Source organism: Pelobates fuscus, chromosome 3, assembly GCF_036172605.1.
Source record: "Pelobates fuscus isolate aPelFus1 chromosome 3, aPelFus1.pri, whole genome shotgun sequence".
Lineage (NCBI taxonomy): Eukaryota > Metazoa > Chordata > Amphibia > Anura > Pelobatidae > Pelobates > Pelobates fuscus.
The window spans coordinates 110,141,051-110,159,015 of record NC_086319.1 but is presented as its reverse complement, the minus strand read 5'-3'; the positions used below and the strand labels follow the sequence as shown (position 1 = coordinate 110,159,015).

The following is a 17,965-nucleotide window of genomic DNA, read 5'->3' as shown; positions in this document are numbered from 1 at the left end:
TTTTCCAAAAGCCGCAAACAATTGAAATGTGAAAGAAAACAAAACAAAAAAAAAACAATACAGAGCATAGTTTATTTATTTGTTTAAATATATAATGGTTAAAATATTGTTTACTGTTAAAATACACTGATTAAGGTTAGATTTGAATAGGTGCAATAAAGGTTTCTCTTAGAGGCACTATAACCACTGTATGTTAATGTTGTTGTTAAGGTGCAATTAAGCTGTGGGTTTGCCTAAAACTAGGGGACCCGAGTCACCCGTGTCCTTGCCCAATTCTCTCTATTGCTAAGAAGGAGGTACCACTTTTCCATTAGCAATTTTAATCTTGCCCATATTTGTAAGCCTTTTGTTGACTGAATGGATCAGCTACGGTTAAAATTAATATTTCAAAAGCCAAGCAGGGGCTTTCCCCCTAGTTTTCGTAAAACCTTGCTTGAAATCAATTTGACCAGTTTGAGTTATGGCACCCACAGCCTAATAGCACCATAGCCACTGCATTAGCATGTAGTAGCTATGTTGCCTATATTGTCTCTTTAAGTTAAAGGGACACTGTAGTCACCAAACCAACTTTAGCTTAATGAAGCAGTTTTTGTGTATAAATAATGCCTCTGAAGGTACACTGCTCAATTCTCTGCAATTTAGGAGTTAAATCAGTATGCAGTCTATAAAGCAACTTACTTTAAACTTACTGTTTAAATTGAACTTTAATCACATACAAAAGGCTCCTATAGGATCTAGCAAGCTATTAACAGAGTGTTCTCTTTGACTTCGACCTCCCTTCACCTCTTATGTCCAAATCCTGCCCCTATTTAACATCAGACGTGACTAAGGTGCTGGTCCATGCCATTGTTCTTTTTCACCTTGACTACTGCAATCCTCTTCTCAGTGGTCTTGCGTGTTCCCAGATTGCACCGCTCATTTTACTGTCTGCCCGCACCTCCCATGCCTCCCCCATCTGTCAGTCCCTACATTGGCTTCCAGTTAGATATAAGGCTCAATTTAAGATTCTGGTGCTTGCTTACAAGTCCCTACATAATGCTGTTCCAACCTACCTATCCTCCCTACTACACAAGCATGTCCCATTGAGGCCCCTACGCTCTGCCGAAGACCTCCGTCTTTCCTCTGTCCGTACTCCCACATCTGATGCTCGCCTCCAAGACTTCTCCAGAGCTGCAGCTTTTTTGTGGAACTCCCTTCCCTTCCTCCCCACCCCCCATGATTCCACTCCTGCTACGGAATTTACTGGATCTGTGTAAATAATAAACAAAATGGTTTATCTCCTAAATGGCAGAGAAATGAGCAGTGAGACTGCAGGGTAGTGATCTATACCAGGGCTTGAAAAAGCCTAAGCGCCAGGTCACTATTGCGACCAAGATTTTAGACCTGGCGTCTGGGATTTGTTAGCCCACTCAGCCCCTGAGGTGGCCGGCTGCCCGGCTAAAGAGAGAGCATTTGCGGATGGTCGGCTGATCGAGAGCGTGGGGTGTGCGCACAGGCGGGAGGCTCCTGAAAGATGAAGGCAGACGGGCGCATGAGGGAGCTGTAAGCCTCACTGGATCCCAGGGAAAGCCGAACCACTCCCAGCTCCATGTAGGGAGGCTGGGTGGTCACCTGCATGTGTGTTGTTATTGCAGTGAATGTGAGTGTGTGTCAGGCGTGAGTGTGTGCGTTTAGGCGACCGGTCCCCCTCCAATCACATGGGTAAGAGTTTTTTACTCATCTTCCCCCCTGCCCCCCCCCCCACACTGTGCTGGTCTCGCCGCAGCTGGCCCTGCCTCATGACTGCGATCATCAATCTTGATGATCTCAGCCAATCCAATGCTTTCCCATAGGAAAGCATTGGGAGGTTATTGCGCATTTGTGTCAAAATGCCATGCTGCACCATCAGCATCTCCTCATAGAGATGAATTGAACAAATGCATCTCTATGGGAAACATTCAGTGCCTCCATGCAGAGTGTGGAGACACTAAACGTAGGTGCTGCGTACTGTGCAGCACTAGCCCAGGATGCACTCTAGAGGCCATCTGAGTGACTTTCACTAGAAGCGTTACTAGGCAACAATGTAAATACGGCCTTTTTCTCTGAAAAGGCAGGGTTTACAATGAAAAGTGTGGAGGGACAGGTTATAGACACGAGCGCAACTACATTAAGCTGTAGTGGTTCTGGTGATTATAGTGTCCCTTTAAGAATTTTATTTTTTACATTGAAAAACGTGGCTCCTAAATTTTTTTGCTGGCTCCTAGATTCTAAGGAAATTTGTCAATCCCTAATCTATACAACAAAACTGCTTCATTAAACTAATGTTGTTTTGGGGACTATAGTGTCCCATTAAGCCTGTCATGCACATATGGCGTAGTGCTACTTAATATAGAATACAGTTTAACCCATGCAATATATTAGCCAAATTTCTACACATCTATTAATTAAATATGTTTATTTTTTTATGCTTTAATAATTTAGCTTCTGATATCTAAATAATCACCATAGTAATATATATTTTAACCCTGGAGGATAGCTGCTGTGGGTGCTAAGTACGTTAATAGAATTTTCTCTTATTTTATAGTTTGATGTAGTGTGTGAAAATGATTGGAAGGGACCATTGACTACATCTTTGTTTTTTGCTGGTGTGCTTGTTGGATCATTTGTTTCCGGACAGCTGTCAGACAGGTATTGCTACATTTGGACAAGCCACCATTTCTTGCATAACATCGTACCAGAAATTATGTTGATGAGATGAGAAAATATCCTGTGATCCATTTTTAGAAATATAATTGAATTGACACTCCTATTTTTTTCTATCCCTTTTTTCATCAACTGTTCAAAGCTTTCTGAGCAAACGGAAAGAGAATGACACCATCAGAAACAATATTAACTATTCTGACTGTTCAGACAACACATATAACACCTATATTTATGCTCTCTCCTCACTCATATCCTAACTTTAGCCCTGCTAATGAACATCCAACAACATACTTCATTTTCATTTCATTCTGTCCGTAAAAAGTCCAGTCATTGTTAATATAACGAGAACGGTTTGCACAACATCAATGTAACCTGGCAGTCAAGAAGAGTGGACTGGAATGCGCATGCGTGAACAATGACAACTTCACAGTATTAGTCAGTGGGGGCGCTAGACGCCGTTGAGTGAGCATGTGTACTCTGTGGCCATCACATTTAAAATGACTGACCAAGTAGAGCTACGAATCTGCATCAAATTTTAGGCTTTAAGCTTGAATATTACTCTGCAGAAACTATTTGGATGATTCAGAAGGCTTTCGGGGACGATGCAATGAGTGCAGCGCAAATAAAAGTGTGGCGCAAACGTCAAAGATGGTCGAGAATCTGTTGACAGATTTTTCGCCATGCGACTTCTGGCTTTTCACAAAACTTAAATCACTTTTGAAAGGGAAGAGATTTTAGACCATCTATGATATTCAGGTAAATATGACAAGGCAGTTCTTGGCGATTACAACAAAGGATTTTGTTTTTACCAGTAGAAGGGATGCTGGGAGAACTGTGTGAGGTCCCAAATGGTGCCTACTATGAAGGAGATTGAGGCTTCATTGTCAATGTACAATGTTTCTTGTATCATCTTCACTAAATGTCTCTATTTTTCATATTACATGGCTGGATACTTTGCGGACAGACATCGGATGTGATATTGCACATACATACACATACTATCTATCCAATCTATTCTTCTCTAATAGGTGATTATTTTTCCTTACAATAATGTCTAAATCTGTCTGTTTTCCCTCTTTCCCTCTTCTAAGGCTTCCACAACATATATTATCCCTTCTAAAAAGACAGTACATAAACTCTAAATTTCCCCAAATCAGGCGATGGGAATAGTAGAAAATAATCGTGCATTTTATTTTCGGTAATTATAAAAGAGACAGTAGCAGTGGATTGTGATCACATTCTCTAATTTGCATATCAGAATTGTATCCCATAAAGATGGCATAATTGTAATATATGGCATTTACAATGGCAATAATGTCTAAATGTGTCTGGTTTTTGCCCCTTGATGAGCTGTCTTTTGCCTTCTATTTTTCTCCCTCATTACCCCTTATACTGGCAACCTAATAATGTCCATCTGTTTCCAATGTCACCTGTATGCAGATCATACTATGATCTTTCTCATCTCATCTTAGCTTTCAGCATTTGCTATATGTCAAGATGCTAATTGCCCCTGTCTTCTCTTTATGGATGTCCCACCGTTGCCTTAAACTTAACTTCTCTAAAACTGAATTCATAATCTTTTATCACTTGGCTTCCTCAAAATTACCCAGATTCCACCTTATAAATACTATACCTCCACCCACCATTTTATTATTCAGGATACCATCAAACCCCCAATGTGTTCCCGCATTATTTTCTACCTTGACAACTGCTGTCTTCTCCTTATTAGTAGCCAACAGCCAGAAGCTATTACCAGGCACCTAATCTTTACGCATCATTACTTATGTGATAATGCACTTTGTAGTAAAAATCTGTGAGCGTGCTGTATTCTTTAAATAAACCATTGATTATTAAATAATCAGAACCGTCCTTCTACTCGATATTCACAGACACCAATACTGAGCAGTGGAACCCATTTTGTTTGTTTTTCAATTCTTTATTTGTGTTTGCATATGCCATCTTAAATCATACATTAGACATGAATTACCATTAAACCGTTGTTACAAATATGATGCACCCATTTTAAAGCCAATAAATAACATACAAATGTTCCACAACATATATTATCCCTTCTAAAAGACAGTACATGAACTCTGGTTTCTCCAAATCAGGCAATGGCAATAGTAGAGTATGATCGTGCATTTAATTCTGGTAAAAGTAAAATAGAGACTGTAGCAGTGGTCAGTGATTGTATTCGTTAATTTGCATGTACAAATTTTATCCCATAAAGATAGCCTATTTGTTATATATGGCATTTACTAGAGTAATAATGTCTAAATCGCTTATATTTATACCAATATACATATATGCATACCTAATTTTCTTTTCTCCACTTTATGGACTTAGTTTTGGAAGGAAGAAGGTGCTGTTTGCTACCATGGCTGTGCAGACTGGTTTCAGCATTGTCCAAGTCTTCTCAACTAGCTGGGAGATGTTTGCTATACTCTTCTTCATCGTTGGCATGGGACAGATCTCCAATTATGTGGCTGCTTTCATATTAGGTATTCCCTCAGCAAGGTTTCTTGAATATGCCAGATACCGTTCTGGAGTGAAATACTCTTTGGAAACTAAAAATAAATTCCGATTATGTTGGTTCTGCTATTAACATTAATCTTTAGTCCTAGGAGACCTTTTATATACAAATATGAATAGGGTTTGTACAACAGGAACAAAGTTCCTCAAATAGTTTTATAGATCACAAATAAGTTCCTCTCTCCTCGTATTGTTTTGCAGTGACATTTAAATAAAGCTAAATGTTAATCATAGAAAACTTAGTAATGGTTTACTCACCATAACTTAATTGTGTTCTTGCCCTATTTATTCCCATAATGTATCTAGTGGTAGGAGGTTTGCCATGGTGAGCAACTTTTAGGCATGGCTAGCGAAATAGGACTTTAAATTTTAAAGCCATGGACATGTGTTCTTTTGTTCTTGTGTATAATGTATATTAGTTATTACAATGTAAAACATATATTTCAGGCACTATTATAATCTAAGCGCCCTCATCTGTAATTGTCATCAATTTATTTATTTTCGGGTGAATAATTTGTGCATCGTAATATTTGTATAAAATTATCTGTGGCTATAAGTGTGTTCTTGACACTCCTTTTAATTGCATTTTAAAAAGATGTCTGGATGTCTCACATGTATTATTTATGAATTTAATTTTAAGAATCCAAGCTTGCTTAATTTAACATTAGTGTTAGGTAACACTTCTGCTGTAGGCAAAACACAATATAGATTTATAAACGCCTCCAGGATTTTTGGAACATAGTCTGAAACAAAAACAAAAAAAATGACAGCCTCTTTTTATATCCTGTTTTCAACACCTACAGTCTCACTCTTTATTCATAAAGACCACGGGACTGGTAAATGCATGTTTCTCTTAACCCCTTAAGGACCAAACTTCTGGAATAAAAGGGAATCATGACATGTCACACATGTCGTGTCCTTAAGGGGTTAAAAATGCTATAATCTAAAAAGCAAAACTACTGCAATAACTGTTTAAAAGGAGTGGATTGTATTTTATATCCTGTCAACAAACTAAAATATTGGTTATCTTCTGAGACGGGTAGGCAACTTTGATGCTTTGCCAACAGTATGAGTATAAGAGCATTATGGGTGATGTAGTCCACAACATCATCAGTTTTAAGATTTTTAACCCCAGATTTAAGTATGTTCAGAAGCTCGATAAGCTAGATATTAAGCAGTTGCAGCACATGTGAGTGGGATTTGTAGTTCTGCTCTGAATCTATGTTTTGGACACTCCTGATCAAGGTACACCAGAGGTTTGCTCATTTTGACCTTGATTTAATATATATATATATATATATTTTTATTGTACAGGTGTAAACTAACATGCATAATAAAAACAGGCAAAAGATATTCTTAGCATGGCATTCATAGAAACTGCAGATTGTTTTTTATATTGAGATGACAGGCTAGGAACAGTAACACAATAATAAATGTCAGTAGGTAGGTTAAACAAGTAGTAATCAGGCTATACCAGCTGACGTGGTTATCATTAGTACTGAATATTTGAACAAGCAGGAATGTACATGTCTACTGATTCGTAAGCGGTTTGGTAGTCAGAGATGGGTAGACTTGTGCGGAGTGTGCAACAGAGAGAGCAGATATAGTGACCTATACACAGCATTATCGGAGAAGTATGATGTTGTAAAAATGTCTACCGGATGATGGTGCATACATGTGTGAAAATTTACCACTGGGACTGGGCTATAGGCTAGGAAAAGTAGGCGTTTTGGGGGTGAGAAGAAAGAAAAAAGACAGTATGTCAAAATCGATTCAAACATTAAAGCAGAATCATGGTCATTATGCATATTATTAGGTCAGACACAGTGGGCCATCATGCTTCATATGTCCCTTTTCACCCGATTCCAGAAGTCGGCAGACCATCGGCGTAGGTAGGGGAACAATAGGTGGTACTGTAGTGGATTCTTTTATGCAAACCAATAAGTTTGAATGACTATCTGTTCCTGTCCAAATTAAAAATAATAAAGTTGTGTGCACGCAGAAGTAAATTCACACTGAGACACGAGGTTCAGGTTAATGAAAGAACTTCAGGAAATTTAATGGCAAGAGCACAGAAAATGGGTGCGCAGACCCTTATAAAGGCATTATTACATCACTACAGAATTCAAGATAACATAGAATTATAAATCAGTAATTGGTTAAGTGTTAAGTGGTTCATTCAAATGCCCTCCCTACTGGGTGTGCCATCTTATGTCATTACTGTCGTCATGAAGTTCTCCTCCGGATTCCAGCACCATCTTGTTAGCACGAGGAGTTCACTCGATGGGAGGGGTGCTTTGGCAGCCATTTTGAGCAGTTGGCACGTTAGTCTCAAGGTTAGTTCTCAAGGCTTTTAGTAACTTCACATTTTATTAAGACTAGCTGCTACAATGTTTCACTCAACAGGAACCTAACATTTCTGCTGACACACAATTTCTACTAACAAAGCATTCTTGTAAGACTTGAACTATGAGGCCTAAGACAGAAATTTATGGGGCCTAATAATTCTACAACAGTCCCCCCTTAAAATGTTAATTACTAAAAGGTAAAACTTTATTTGTTAATACCGGAAGACTTGTTAGCCCAAAGACACAGAAACCCTGTGGCCGCTAGCTTGGTGTTAGTGCAAAGTGCAGTCGGATGTAATAAATATAGTACAAAATATCATTAGCAGTGATGGTTGTGGACTCAACCCTCGTCTTTTACTGTGAAATCATCTGGTACCCCCCTTGGCACACCTATGGCATCAATATATATATATATGTACAGGCCAACCTGTCTTTTACAGGGGCGCTCCTTTTTGTTCTGAAGCATGAATGTGGTGTGTCAAGAGTACCTTGTCATGTATTATGTGTATGGACATAATAACCTTGGCTAGGGCACATTTACTTATTCATCATAGTATGAAACCTGTCCCATGCTATGTCAGTGTAGGTGGACTTAAATCATTTAGTCAATATTGATATCACCACAAACTCAAGATGGGCAGATAATCCTGAAAAAGCTTGGCATCTGAATCTCTTTAGCTTCACGAGGTCTCCTTTTTTGGGGTCCTCGGCTTTCCATCGATGGCAGGTGGTCAGGCGTTATTATGGCCATCAAAACACCTACTTGTTGATAATTTCTTCCCTAACAAGTAACTTTTCCTTTAGAGTCAAGGGTTTGTCAAGATCAACAAATGTTACTTCCCATGTTGCAGAGATAGTCTTGAATCTGGAATGGTGAATCCACTGAGTGATCTCTGCAACTTTCACGATGCATTACTGGGTATATGGTCTTGGTTGTCACATTGATGACCGGCTAGGCCTCTGGACATCCTGACAAAATGTCTATTATAACTATTGCATATTTGAACCGGCAACTCTCTGGCACCTGGATATAGTCACTTGGATTCTTGAAAGGGATAGTGAGAGTTAGCTAGATGCTTAGGATTCTCCTCCTCTTCTGCCTGAGCTGTCCTTGGCACAAATGACACAGGATCGGCAGTAACTGTTGATCAGAGGAGTAATTCTAGGTGCTTCAGAGTATTTTTAGATCAAAGAGTTCATGAGGGTCTTGGATAGGTATAAAACTCCATGGGCCCACTGGACCACTGCCCAGGACATGTTTTTGGTTAAACAGAACTTGAGAGTGTTTGAGTACAGCCCGTCTTTAAGGGTTGCCCCTTTCTGTTTCCAGCTTTGTATTTCTTCAGGGTCAGCAGCTGCTTATTCCTTTAGGAGCTTGAAATCTATAGATAGGATCTTCATGGTGAATATAGAAGTTTCTTTAGGGGACACCCTTCTGTCCACTTCCCTTGGTGCACTTGCGGCTTGTTTGGCAGTTTGGTTGGCTGAGTAGTGCTTCTTCTAAATTCAGTTTTCCGTAGGCCTTCACCTTCAGTATGGCCACTTCTTCAGCAGGAGTAGGGCATCCACCAACTTCTTAATAGCCGTGTCAGGGCATATCTTGAGTCAGTGTAGATAATAGCACGTCTTCCTTCAGACATTTTTGCATGCCACTGAGAAGGCTGTCAATCCAGCGTCTTGAGCAGATGTTGGTGAGGAAAGTGAAGATGCTTGACGTACCTGATCTTCTGTAGCAACAGCAAATCCAGTATGGTACCTTCCCTTTTCATCCGCAAATCTAGAGCTATCCACAAACAGAGTGGAGTCAGGATCTGGCAAAGCTACTGCATGCACTGTTGAGAGGTGTCTTGTTTCCTCTTTCATCTGTTCAAAGCAACCATGAGGAGCAGTAGGAGAGTTATCCCCACCTATTTCTGTGTGAGATTGAGGGTATTTGTCTTTTCATTTACAGTTCTCTTGTTGACCCCCCTCTGTAGAGAGCTGATATCGATTTTTAGTGTTTCATGTTTCTAATGAGCCAGGTTCCTTTCATTTGATTTCTGGGGACTTAGTGAAGAAAACATAAGGGACAGCCACCTCCCAGTGATGATACATGTGTCTTACTTCGAGAGTCCCTAAACTAGGTTTGTCAGGATGAGGCGTACCTCCATCAGTCTGAGTAATTTTTTTTCGTAGTGTGGTATTGCCCCCTGGGAAGTGGCAGAAGAGTGGCCGGAGTAACATTTCTTCAAAATATGATGTTGTCAGGTAGAGGCAGAGTTGTCTGTGGGCGGAAATGTCTTAGAGAAGTAAGGTGCTTTGGCTGGATACAATAGAGAATAGAATTAATATCATGAGGAGCAAGAACAAGAATTATTAGGAGCGGCACTAGAGGTGCCACACCACTGGGGGCTGCCATATTGGATGTGGGCACGACTTGAGCAGGTTGAGGCAGGGTAGGCATGATCGGGGTAGGGGGTGTGGCAATGGAAGGTACATGGGAAGTGGCTGAATAGGGCGGAGTTGCGGGGTAAGGGTAGGAGAATGGCCAGGCCATTTGGGCAGATGCCAGGGCGGGGCACGGGTAGGGCGGAGGAGATGGGTAGGGATTAAGAAGGGAGGAAGCATATAAAGGATATAGATATGGTGGTGGGGAGATGGAGGAATGAGTAGCGGGTGGAGTAGGAGGGACGGGAGGAGTAGGAGGAGGAGAAGGTGGAGTGGGAAGGACAGGAGATGAGGGAGGAGGAGGAGAAGGTGAAGTAGGAAGGACAGGAGATGAGGGAGGAGGAGAAGAAGGTGGAGTAGGAAGGACAGGAGATGAGGGAGGAGGAGGAGAAGGTGGAGTAGGAAGGACAGGAGATGAGGGAGAAGGAGGAGAAGGTGGAGTAGGAAGGACAGGAGATAAGGGAGGAGGAGGAGAAGGTAGAGTAGGAAGGACAGGAGATAAGGGAGGAGGAGGAGAAGGTGGAGTAGGAAGGACAGGAGATGAGGGAGGAGGAGAAGAAGGAGCAGTAGGAGGGGAGACAGACAAAGGGGAGGGATCGGTGGAAGGAGTAAGAGGAGGTGGGCAGGTGAGGGAGCAGACAGGTGATGTAGCAGTGGAGGTGGGCAGGGTGGTGGAAGGGCGGAAGGGAGGAAGAGCGGACGGGAGAAATGGATTGGAGGGGGAGGGTGGTAAAGGAGAGGATGAGGGTGAGGAGATCTATAGGACTGATGGGGGGGGGGGGGGGGGAATAAGGATCCATCAGCATTCAAGACCAGGTAGAAATGAGGAGGCAGGTAGGATTCTCTTCCGCTATGGAGGCTGCAAATAGCCCATTTACAACAACTATTAACTGACCCTATGCTTTCCCTTTAGAAAAATAATAAAAGGCTAACAAGCACATCTGTCTGAACAGGCCTCGAACGCTTCACTCCGTGGGTATCCCGCAGTGGCTAACCCACTACATCTCCCACAACAGACTTTGCCTGTGGAGACAGACGCTATCCCTGACTCTCTCCTTTTTCCCCTATTCATTTTTATATATAGCATAGCTCAAAATATAATTCCTACATACATCACAAATATACATTATCACAATTTTATGTCTCGCAAAAGGGATACAACTTATTTTACTCTTCACTGATAATGTATTAAAAAATACAAAATAGACAAATAACATTGTTTTCTGCGAGATAAATGAAAAAGATAATGGGGATTTTTGTTGAGCTTTATAAATAGCTATAAATTAATCTACCTTTTTTGGTTTCCAGTTTCTGGCTGCTAATGTACTTGCTGCTAGTAACAGATCTGGAATCAATACATTATAATGCCCAAAGTCTTGACTTATTGGTATATGCAATAATAAAATATCTGGGCTTACGTCAAAATTTATGTTAAACAGTTTTTTGAATCTTGGAGGCTATCAGTTTCCAATAAAGACAGATTAGAGCACACTCCCACCTTTTCCATTCTTCATAGTTTATGCTAGTATCAAAATCCTTATTCTATTTGTAAATAGTTAGGCTTATAATGTTTTCTGGTTCCTTTTCAATTAGATCAAAACATTTTGAGACCAATCCTTTAACTGTATTACCATTTGTTCAAGAAGTCTTTGTTTATTAGAAATATATTTGAGTAAATATTCTTTAAGATAACCCTTTTCCAGCATGTTATCAATTTTTGTACACAAAGTTAAAACACATTTGTTACTTACACGTGAATCGATATATATATATATATGTATATATATATATATATATATATATATATTCCTCATCATGAACTACCACTGTCACAGACACATTTCTGATACAGGGAAACAAATAGCAGGAATGTTTTAGTAATTGTAACTTTCTTGTTCATAATATGTAGAGTTCCAGGAAAACAGTGTATCTTAAGACAGGATGAGCATGATAGGGGTAGGCTTCATGATGGAGGCAGCCATGACAGGGGCGGGGAAGGAAGGGTGGAAGTGACGACCATGACATGTGTGGGAAAGGAAGAGACAGGAGGTGAGGGCAGGGTAAGGGCAGAAGTGACGTCACCTTAGGAGCGTACGTGACTGTAGATAATGGTAATTAGGTGGAGGTCACGGGACTGGCAGGGCCAACCTCCTTCTGTATTAGAAGCCATTTTTTAAGGTGTTGGCTGACGTACTTTCAACATTACACTATATTATAACTAATAAAATAAGTCAGAGAAGCAACATTCTGTTTCGCAAAAAAAAATAAAAAATGAAATACTAAACTATAAACAAACCTGGCAGGTTAAATAAGACAGTTGAGAACATTATGCATTTAACAGCCCGTAAAGCTGTCTCTAGAAACATGTACTTTAAGATAACATGATGCAAAATAAACTCACGGAATTCAACCAATTTACCTTATCATCCAACAGCCATTAATCAACACTGAGCCATACCCCCACTCTCTGCCTTATCACAAAACACAATATATATAAAGCGCTACGGAATCTGTTGGCGTCATATAAATGGCAACAACAATAACAATATACAAACCCTAGAAACCTCTTATACGACACATCACTCCTTAACCATCCTATCAACTTCTATGTAAATAACAAAATACACAATTAGAATGTTTTCTAGCAAAAATCCCATTTCTAACTCTTATCAGTAGCTCTGAATAACTTCATTGAACACAGACCTGCCACATTCTCCACTGAATGTAGGCATGTCCCTCCTCCCCCCCAAACCTGTACGTCGCAGCAAGAGAGGGAGGGAGGGAGAGGGAGAGAAACGAGAGAAACTGCAGGCATCAAGGTTAACCATGTCAGTGCCGGACAGTTACGTTACAATTATTGCGAGCAAAGAGACACAAAAACACAACATTTAGACAATACACCACACACCTAGGGTACCCATACTATAGCAACAATTGAAATAATCCCTGATCCAGTCAGGGCAATCATAACACAGTAATAATCATAGTGAAACTCAATAAAAAAAAACAACCTATCAGGGTGGTACCCGGCTCCTAAATCGGCCAACAAACAATACAAAAACCCCACAGCATTTAAGATTGGGGTAGGGTGGGGACCAGGGATGGTGACCGTGGTCAGCTACATTTCGGTCATTACTGACGGGATGTTGGGCGTGGTCACCTCCTGGACATAATAATGTAATAATAGGGCGCTGGCTGGGAGAACTTCCCAGTAACACAATTATTATAATAAACATACAGTCTTAAACCTTTGTGATCAATCTCTTCCTCAACCCATCCCTCTTGCTGAATAGCTCTTGCTACTCGGTACCAGACTTCTGCTGTACGGAGCAAATCATGGTCCGACAGCTTCCCTTTCTTTTCTGTCAGTAGCTTACGCCCGCTCTCTGGCTGCAATCTACCGCACGGAGGTACGGCAATTCCACACACTTTAGCAATTTTATCAACTTTCTTAACCATCTCTTCTCCTTCTCTATCTTCTACCAAGTCACATGCTAACCAACCCTTATTGGGTTTATCTAACTTCTGTCCCATCCTCCCTATATAAGGCGTCCCAGATATAGGGAAAGAAAAAACAGAAAAGAAGGTCTACAGTGCTCGACTGCTACGTAAGAGTGGGTTCCTACGTACGTCTTCCCAAAACGTAGACTAGTCACTAATTCCGCCTACCCAAGGTAGCCGCGGATTGGAGCGTGGCAAGAAGTGTGTGACCAATCAATTCTCTCAACAAAGAGAAATAGGAGGGGAAAGTGTAAATAGTACAGAGAGTAAGATAAAAGTAAGCACAGGAATCTGTGTGACAGACAATTAAGACAACATTTCAGTGTAAATACAGTGCATGCATCACAGTTCAAATAAGTTCAACAGTAATCCCTTTCCTTTACTCGTGTGACAGAAGCCACCTCCCTCAACCTCGTAGTGTAGCTCGGGGGAATGACTGCAGTTTAGCCGCACTACCTGGCGGCGACAGGACACAGCAAACACCGGCCCAAGTTCCGTACGCCTCCCTCGTTACAGTGGTTCGGACCCGTAACCACCTCTTCCCTCACTCCCGTAGTGTCCCTGCGGACCCACCCGCAAGTCTCACTACCACGTGGTGATGGAGACAGCAATGCCTGCCCGAATACACACGCCACAAAAGGAAAACCGGAACACTACCAGCTTCAGCGCTCGAGGCTGAAGTGTTCCACCTCTCTGCAAGCAGAGTAAAGTGTCCAATGAGGCTAGCTAAGCTGTCAAAGCGACACTATGGGAACCCCCAGGAAGCAGTGAGTCTACACAGACCTCCACAGATCCCCCCCTCCTCTTTTTCCTTACTGCCGTAGCCACTCGGCACCTAAATGAGGTAAACAGGCAATAGAGGACCCCCAGGAAAACTTCCACAGATCCACCCCCCTCTTTCCTTACTGCCACAGCCACGTGGCACCTAAAAGGGGCAAACAGGCAATCACGCTACCCGGGCACTAAGCTAAGGACAAACCAATACAAACACACCCAGGCAACAGATAGTCAACATATGCAGGTAAACTAGGTATCAAATTAAAAATACAAGGTATCTGGGCAAGTAATTACCTGACTTTGATGTCCCCTCGGAAGCAGTCACAGACACTGGGACAGGTAAATCACAGGGGTACGAACATACCGGCTAGGTGCTGCAGCAATCTCTACCGTGTATTTCAGAGGTGATCAGGCTCCTTCCGTCCCCCAGGATTAACCCCCCCAGCGTCTTCTTGGACAGCTGTCCGATAGGTCATAACCCAGAGCCCCACGTTGATGCGCCAAATTGTAGTGGATTCTTTTATGCAAACCAATAAGTTTGAATGACTATCTGTTCCTGTCGAAATTAAAAATAATAATGTTGCGTGCACGCAGAAGTAAATTCACACTGAGACACAGGGTTCAGGTTAATGAAAGAACTTCAGGAAATTTAATGGCAAGAGCACAGAAAATGGGTGCGCAGACCCTTATAAAGGCATTATTACATCACTGGAGAATTCAAGATAACATAGAATTATAAATCAGTAATTGGTTAAGTGTTAAGTGGTTCATTCAAATGCCCTCCCTACTGGGTGTGCCATCTTATGTCATTACTGTCGTCATGAAGTTCTCCTCCGGATTCCAGCACCATCTTGTTAGCACGAGGAGTTCACTCGATGGGAGGGGTGCTTTGGCAGCCATTTTGAGCAGTTGGCACGTTAGTCTCAAGGTTAGTTCTCAAGGCTTTTAGTAACTTCACATTTTATTAAGACTAGCTGCTACAATGTTTCACTCAACAGGAACCTAACATTTCTGCTGACACACAATTTCTACTAACAAAGCATTCTTGTAAGACTTGAACTATGAGGCCTAAGACAGAAATTTATGGGGCCTAATAATTCTACAACAGTACCTTGATTTAATCATTTTGAATAAACTTTTTGGATAATTCCTATCTGTTAGAAAAACATTTGAAATTATTTATCTACAGAAATTACCATTAATATCTAAGGGAATTTGTGCATAAATATCATTAAAAAGTTCATCCAGGGGGGCGGAGCCTGACCGCTGAACAGATCAGACGTGTGTCGTCTGAGCTCTGGGATCTGGGCCAGAGAATCGGAGCCAACTCCGGGCTGCCAGCAACCACCGACCCAATATGGCTCCCAAACTGCCCACAAGATGAAGGTGCACACTGCGATACCACTCATGACCCGGTACGGCACTGGAGTAACCCGATTAAGGCCTGGGGCCTATTTGAGCTTGAGCCGGGGAGAGACGGCCGCTCCCCCAGGTCTCCGAACGGCGTCCTGCTGTCCCCCCCCCCCCCTTGGACCGGTGGGGGTTATCCCGGTCCCCACAGGCGACCACCGCAGACAATAGACATCTGTCGAGCCCAAACACAAACCAAGCGGCAGAACACAGCCCAGAGGAAGCACTCCAAGATGGCGGATAGCCTGCAGCCACATGGGTACACAAAGAGCAACTCACCACGATATGCGGGGTTACCCAGGCGGCAGAGCCAACTTACAGGCTTCACAAGCCACCAAGACAAGCCAACAACACACCCTAAGCAGCTACAAGCACCGGCAAGGAAACACGAGCGGAGAGACCAAAGGCGGGAAAAGAGGGGATTCCCCCCGTGTGCCCAGGACGCACGGACCACGCGACCACGCCATGCGAGCCCATTCAAACCGGAGACATCCAGAAGTCTTTACCCCAAACGTCAATCACAGGTGGGGAGCATCCAAGGGCACAGAGGGAGACTCCACACGGGGACCTTCGGCAGCCCCTACACGGAAAAGACCGCGACCCTCGTCAGAAGCACCCGACACCACGATCCACCGAAGCAGACGATCAAGGGCCCCGAGGAGGGCTTACTAGAACTCTGCCACCGGGTCTACTGCAGCCCTCTATGCTCACTTCCAAGCCGAGGCAACGGCTAACACTGGACGATACCTCTGAACTCTATGATGGACATTACACACACAGAAACAGATGGAACCATAGACCCACATACACCCTGACTCACCTGACAATCATGAGGTAGTGTAACTCACAACCGCATAACATGACACAGCACCAGGCAGACACATACTACCACAGATGATCCTACTGCACACATGCCCTGACAAACACCCCTATAACTAACCATGTAGACCCCCGACCTGTTTAGGGGACCGAAGCAGACCAACCTCACAAACCCCCACACACTTCAAGGTGGCGCCCGAGGCAGACCAAGCTAGGAACCAACTGTTCAGCCCAAACTTACGCGACTATAGCCTGCAAACACTTAACCTGATTAAGCTGACTGAGCCTTGATTAAGCCTGCAAACACTTAACTTGACTAAGCTGGACATACACCAAAGAAGCAAATAGTAATTCCAAGCTATGCCTGTATTACACTTGAACATTATCTGTATTACACTTAAACATTATCATTATATAACAATTGTGCAGACCATCTATGTGCCATATGTAAAATGTACGTTAACATTGTGCTTGTGACTGCTGTTGTGGCACCACAGCCCTTTTGTGACACCTTGCACACAAAAATAAAGAATTTAAAAAAAAAAAAGTTCATCCAAACGTATTTAATCATTTGAAAAGCTTATCCAAAAATATTAAATTGAGGCTTCTGTAATAACATAGTTTTCCAAAGTTCAGCATACGTAAGCTTGCATTTCAAACATTTACCGTATATACTCGAGTATAAGCCGAGTTTTTCAGCACATTTTTTGTGCTGAAAAACCCCAACTCGGCTTATACTCGAGTCTTTACATTGCCATAATACAGACTGGGGGCTGTGGGGGCTGCAGAGCGTTTACTTACCTTTCCTGCAGCTCCTGTCAGCTCCCTTCTCCTCCGCGCCGGTCCGTTCAGCACCTCTGTCAGCCCACAGTGTAAGTCTCGCGAGAGACGCGGGGTCATAGTGCGGCTCTCGCGAGACTTACAGTGTGAGCTGACAGGGGAGCTGACCGGACCGGCACGGAGGAGGAGGGAGCTGACAGGAGCTGCAGGAGAGGTAAGTTACAGCTCTGCCAGCCCCCTCCCCCCCACTGAACTGCCAATGCCACTGGACCACCAGGGAATGAGCTGCACTCATACACACACACTGCATTCATACACACACACTGCATTCATACATACACACTGCACTCATACACACACTGCACTGATACACACACTGCACTCACACTGCACTCATACACACACACTGCACTCATACACACACACTGCACTCATTCACACACGCACTGCACTCATGCACACACGCACTGCACTCATACACACACACTGCACACATACACACACACTGCACACATACACACACACTGCATTCATACACACACTGCACTCATACGCACACACTGCATTCATACACATACACTGCATTCATTATATACACACATTGTAAATAAATATTCAATTAATATAATTTTTTTAGGATCTAATTTTATTTAGAAATTTACCAGTAGCTGCTGCATTTCCCACCCTAG

General features: G+C 42.5%; 1 protein-coding gene across 1 annotated transcript in view; it reads left to right on the top strand.

Annotated features, from left to right (window-relative positions):
* LOC134602489 (organic cation/carnitine transporter 2-like) overlaps positions 1 to 17,965 on the top strand; it is a 62,664-nt gene that overhangs the window by 17,515 nt on the left and 27,184 nt on the right. Inside the window, exons 2-3 of the mRNA XM_063447415.1 lie at positions 2,564 to 2,667; positions 5,029 to 5,183. Of these exons, the coding sequence (XP_063303485.1) occupies positions 2,564 to 2,667; positions 5,029 to 5,183 (259 nt within the window). The remainder of the gene's footprint in view (positions 1 to 2,563; positions 2,668 to 5,028; positions 5,184 to 17,965) is intronic.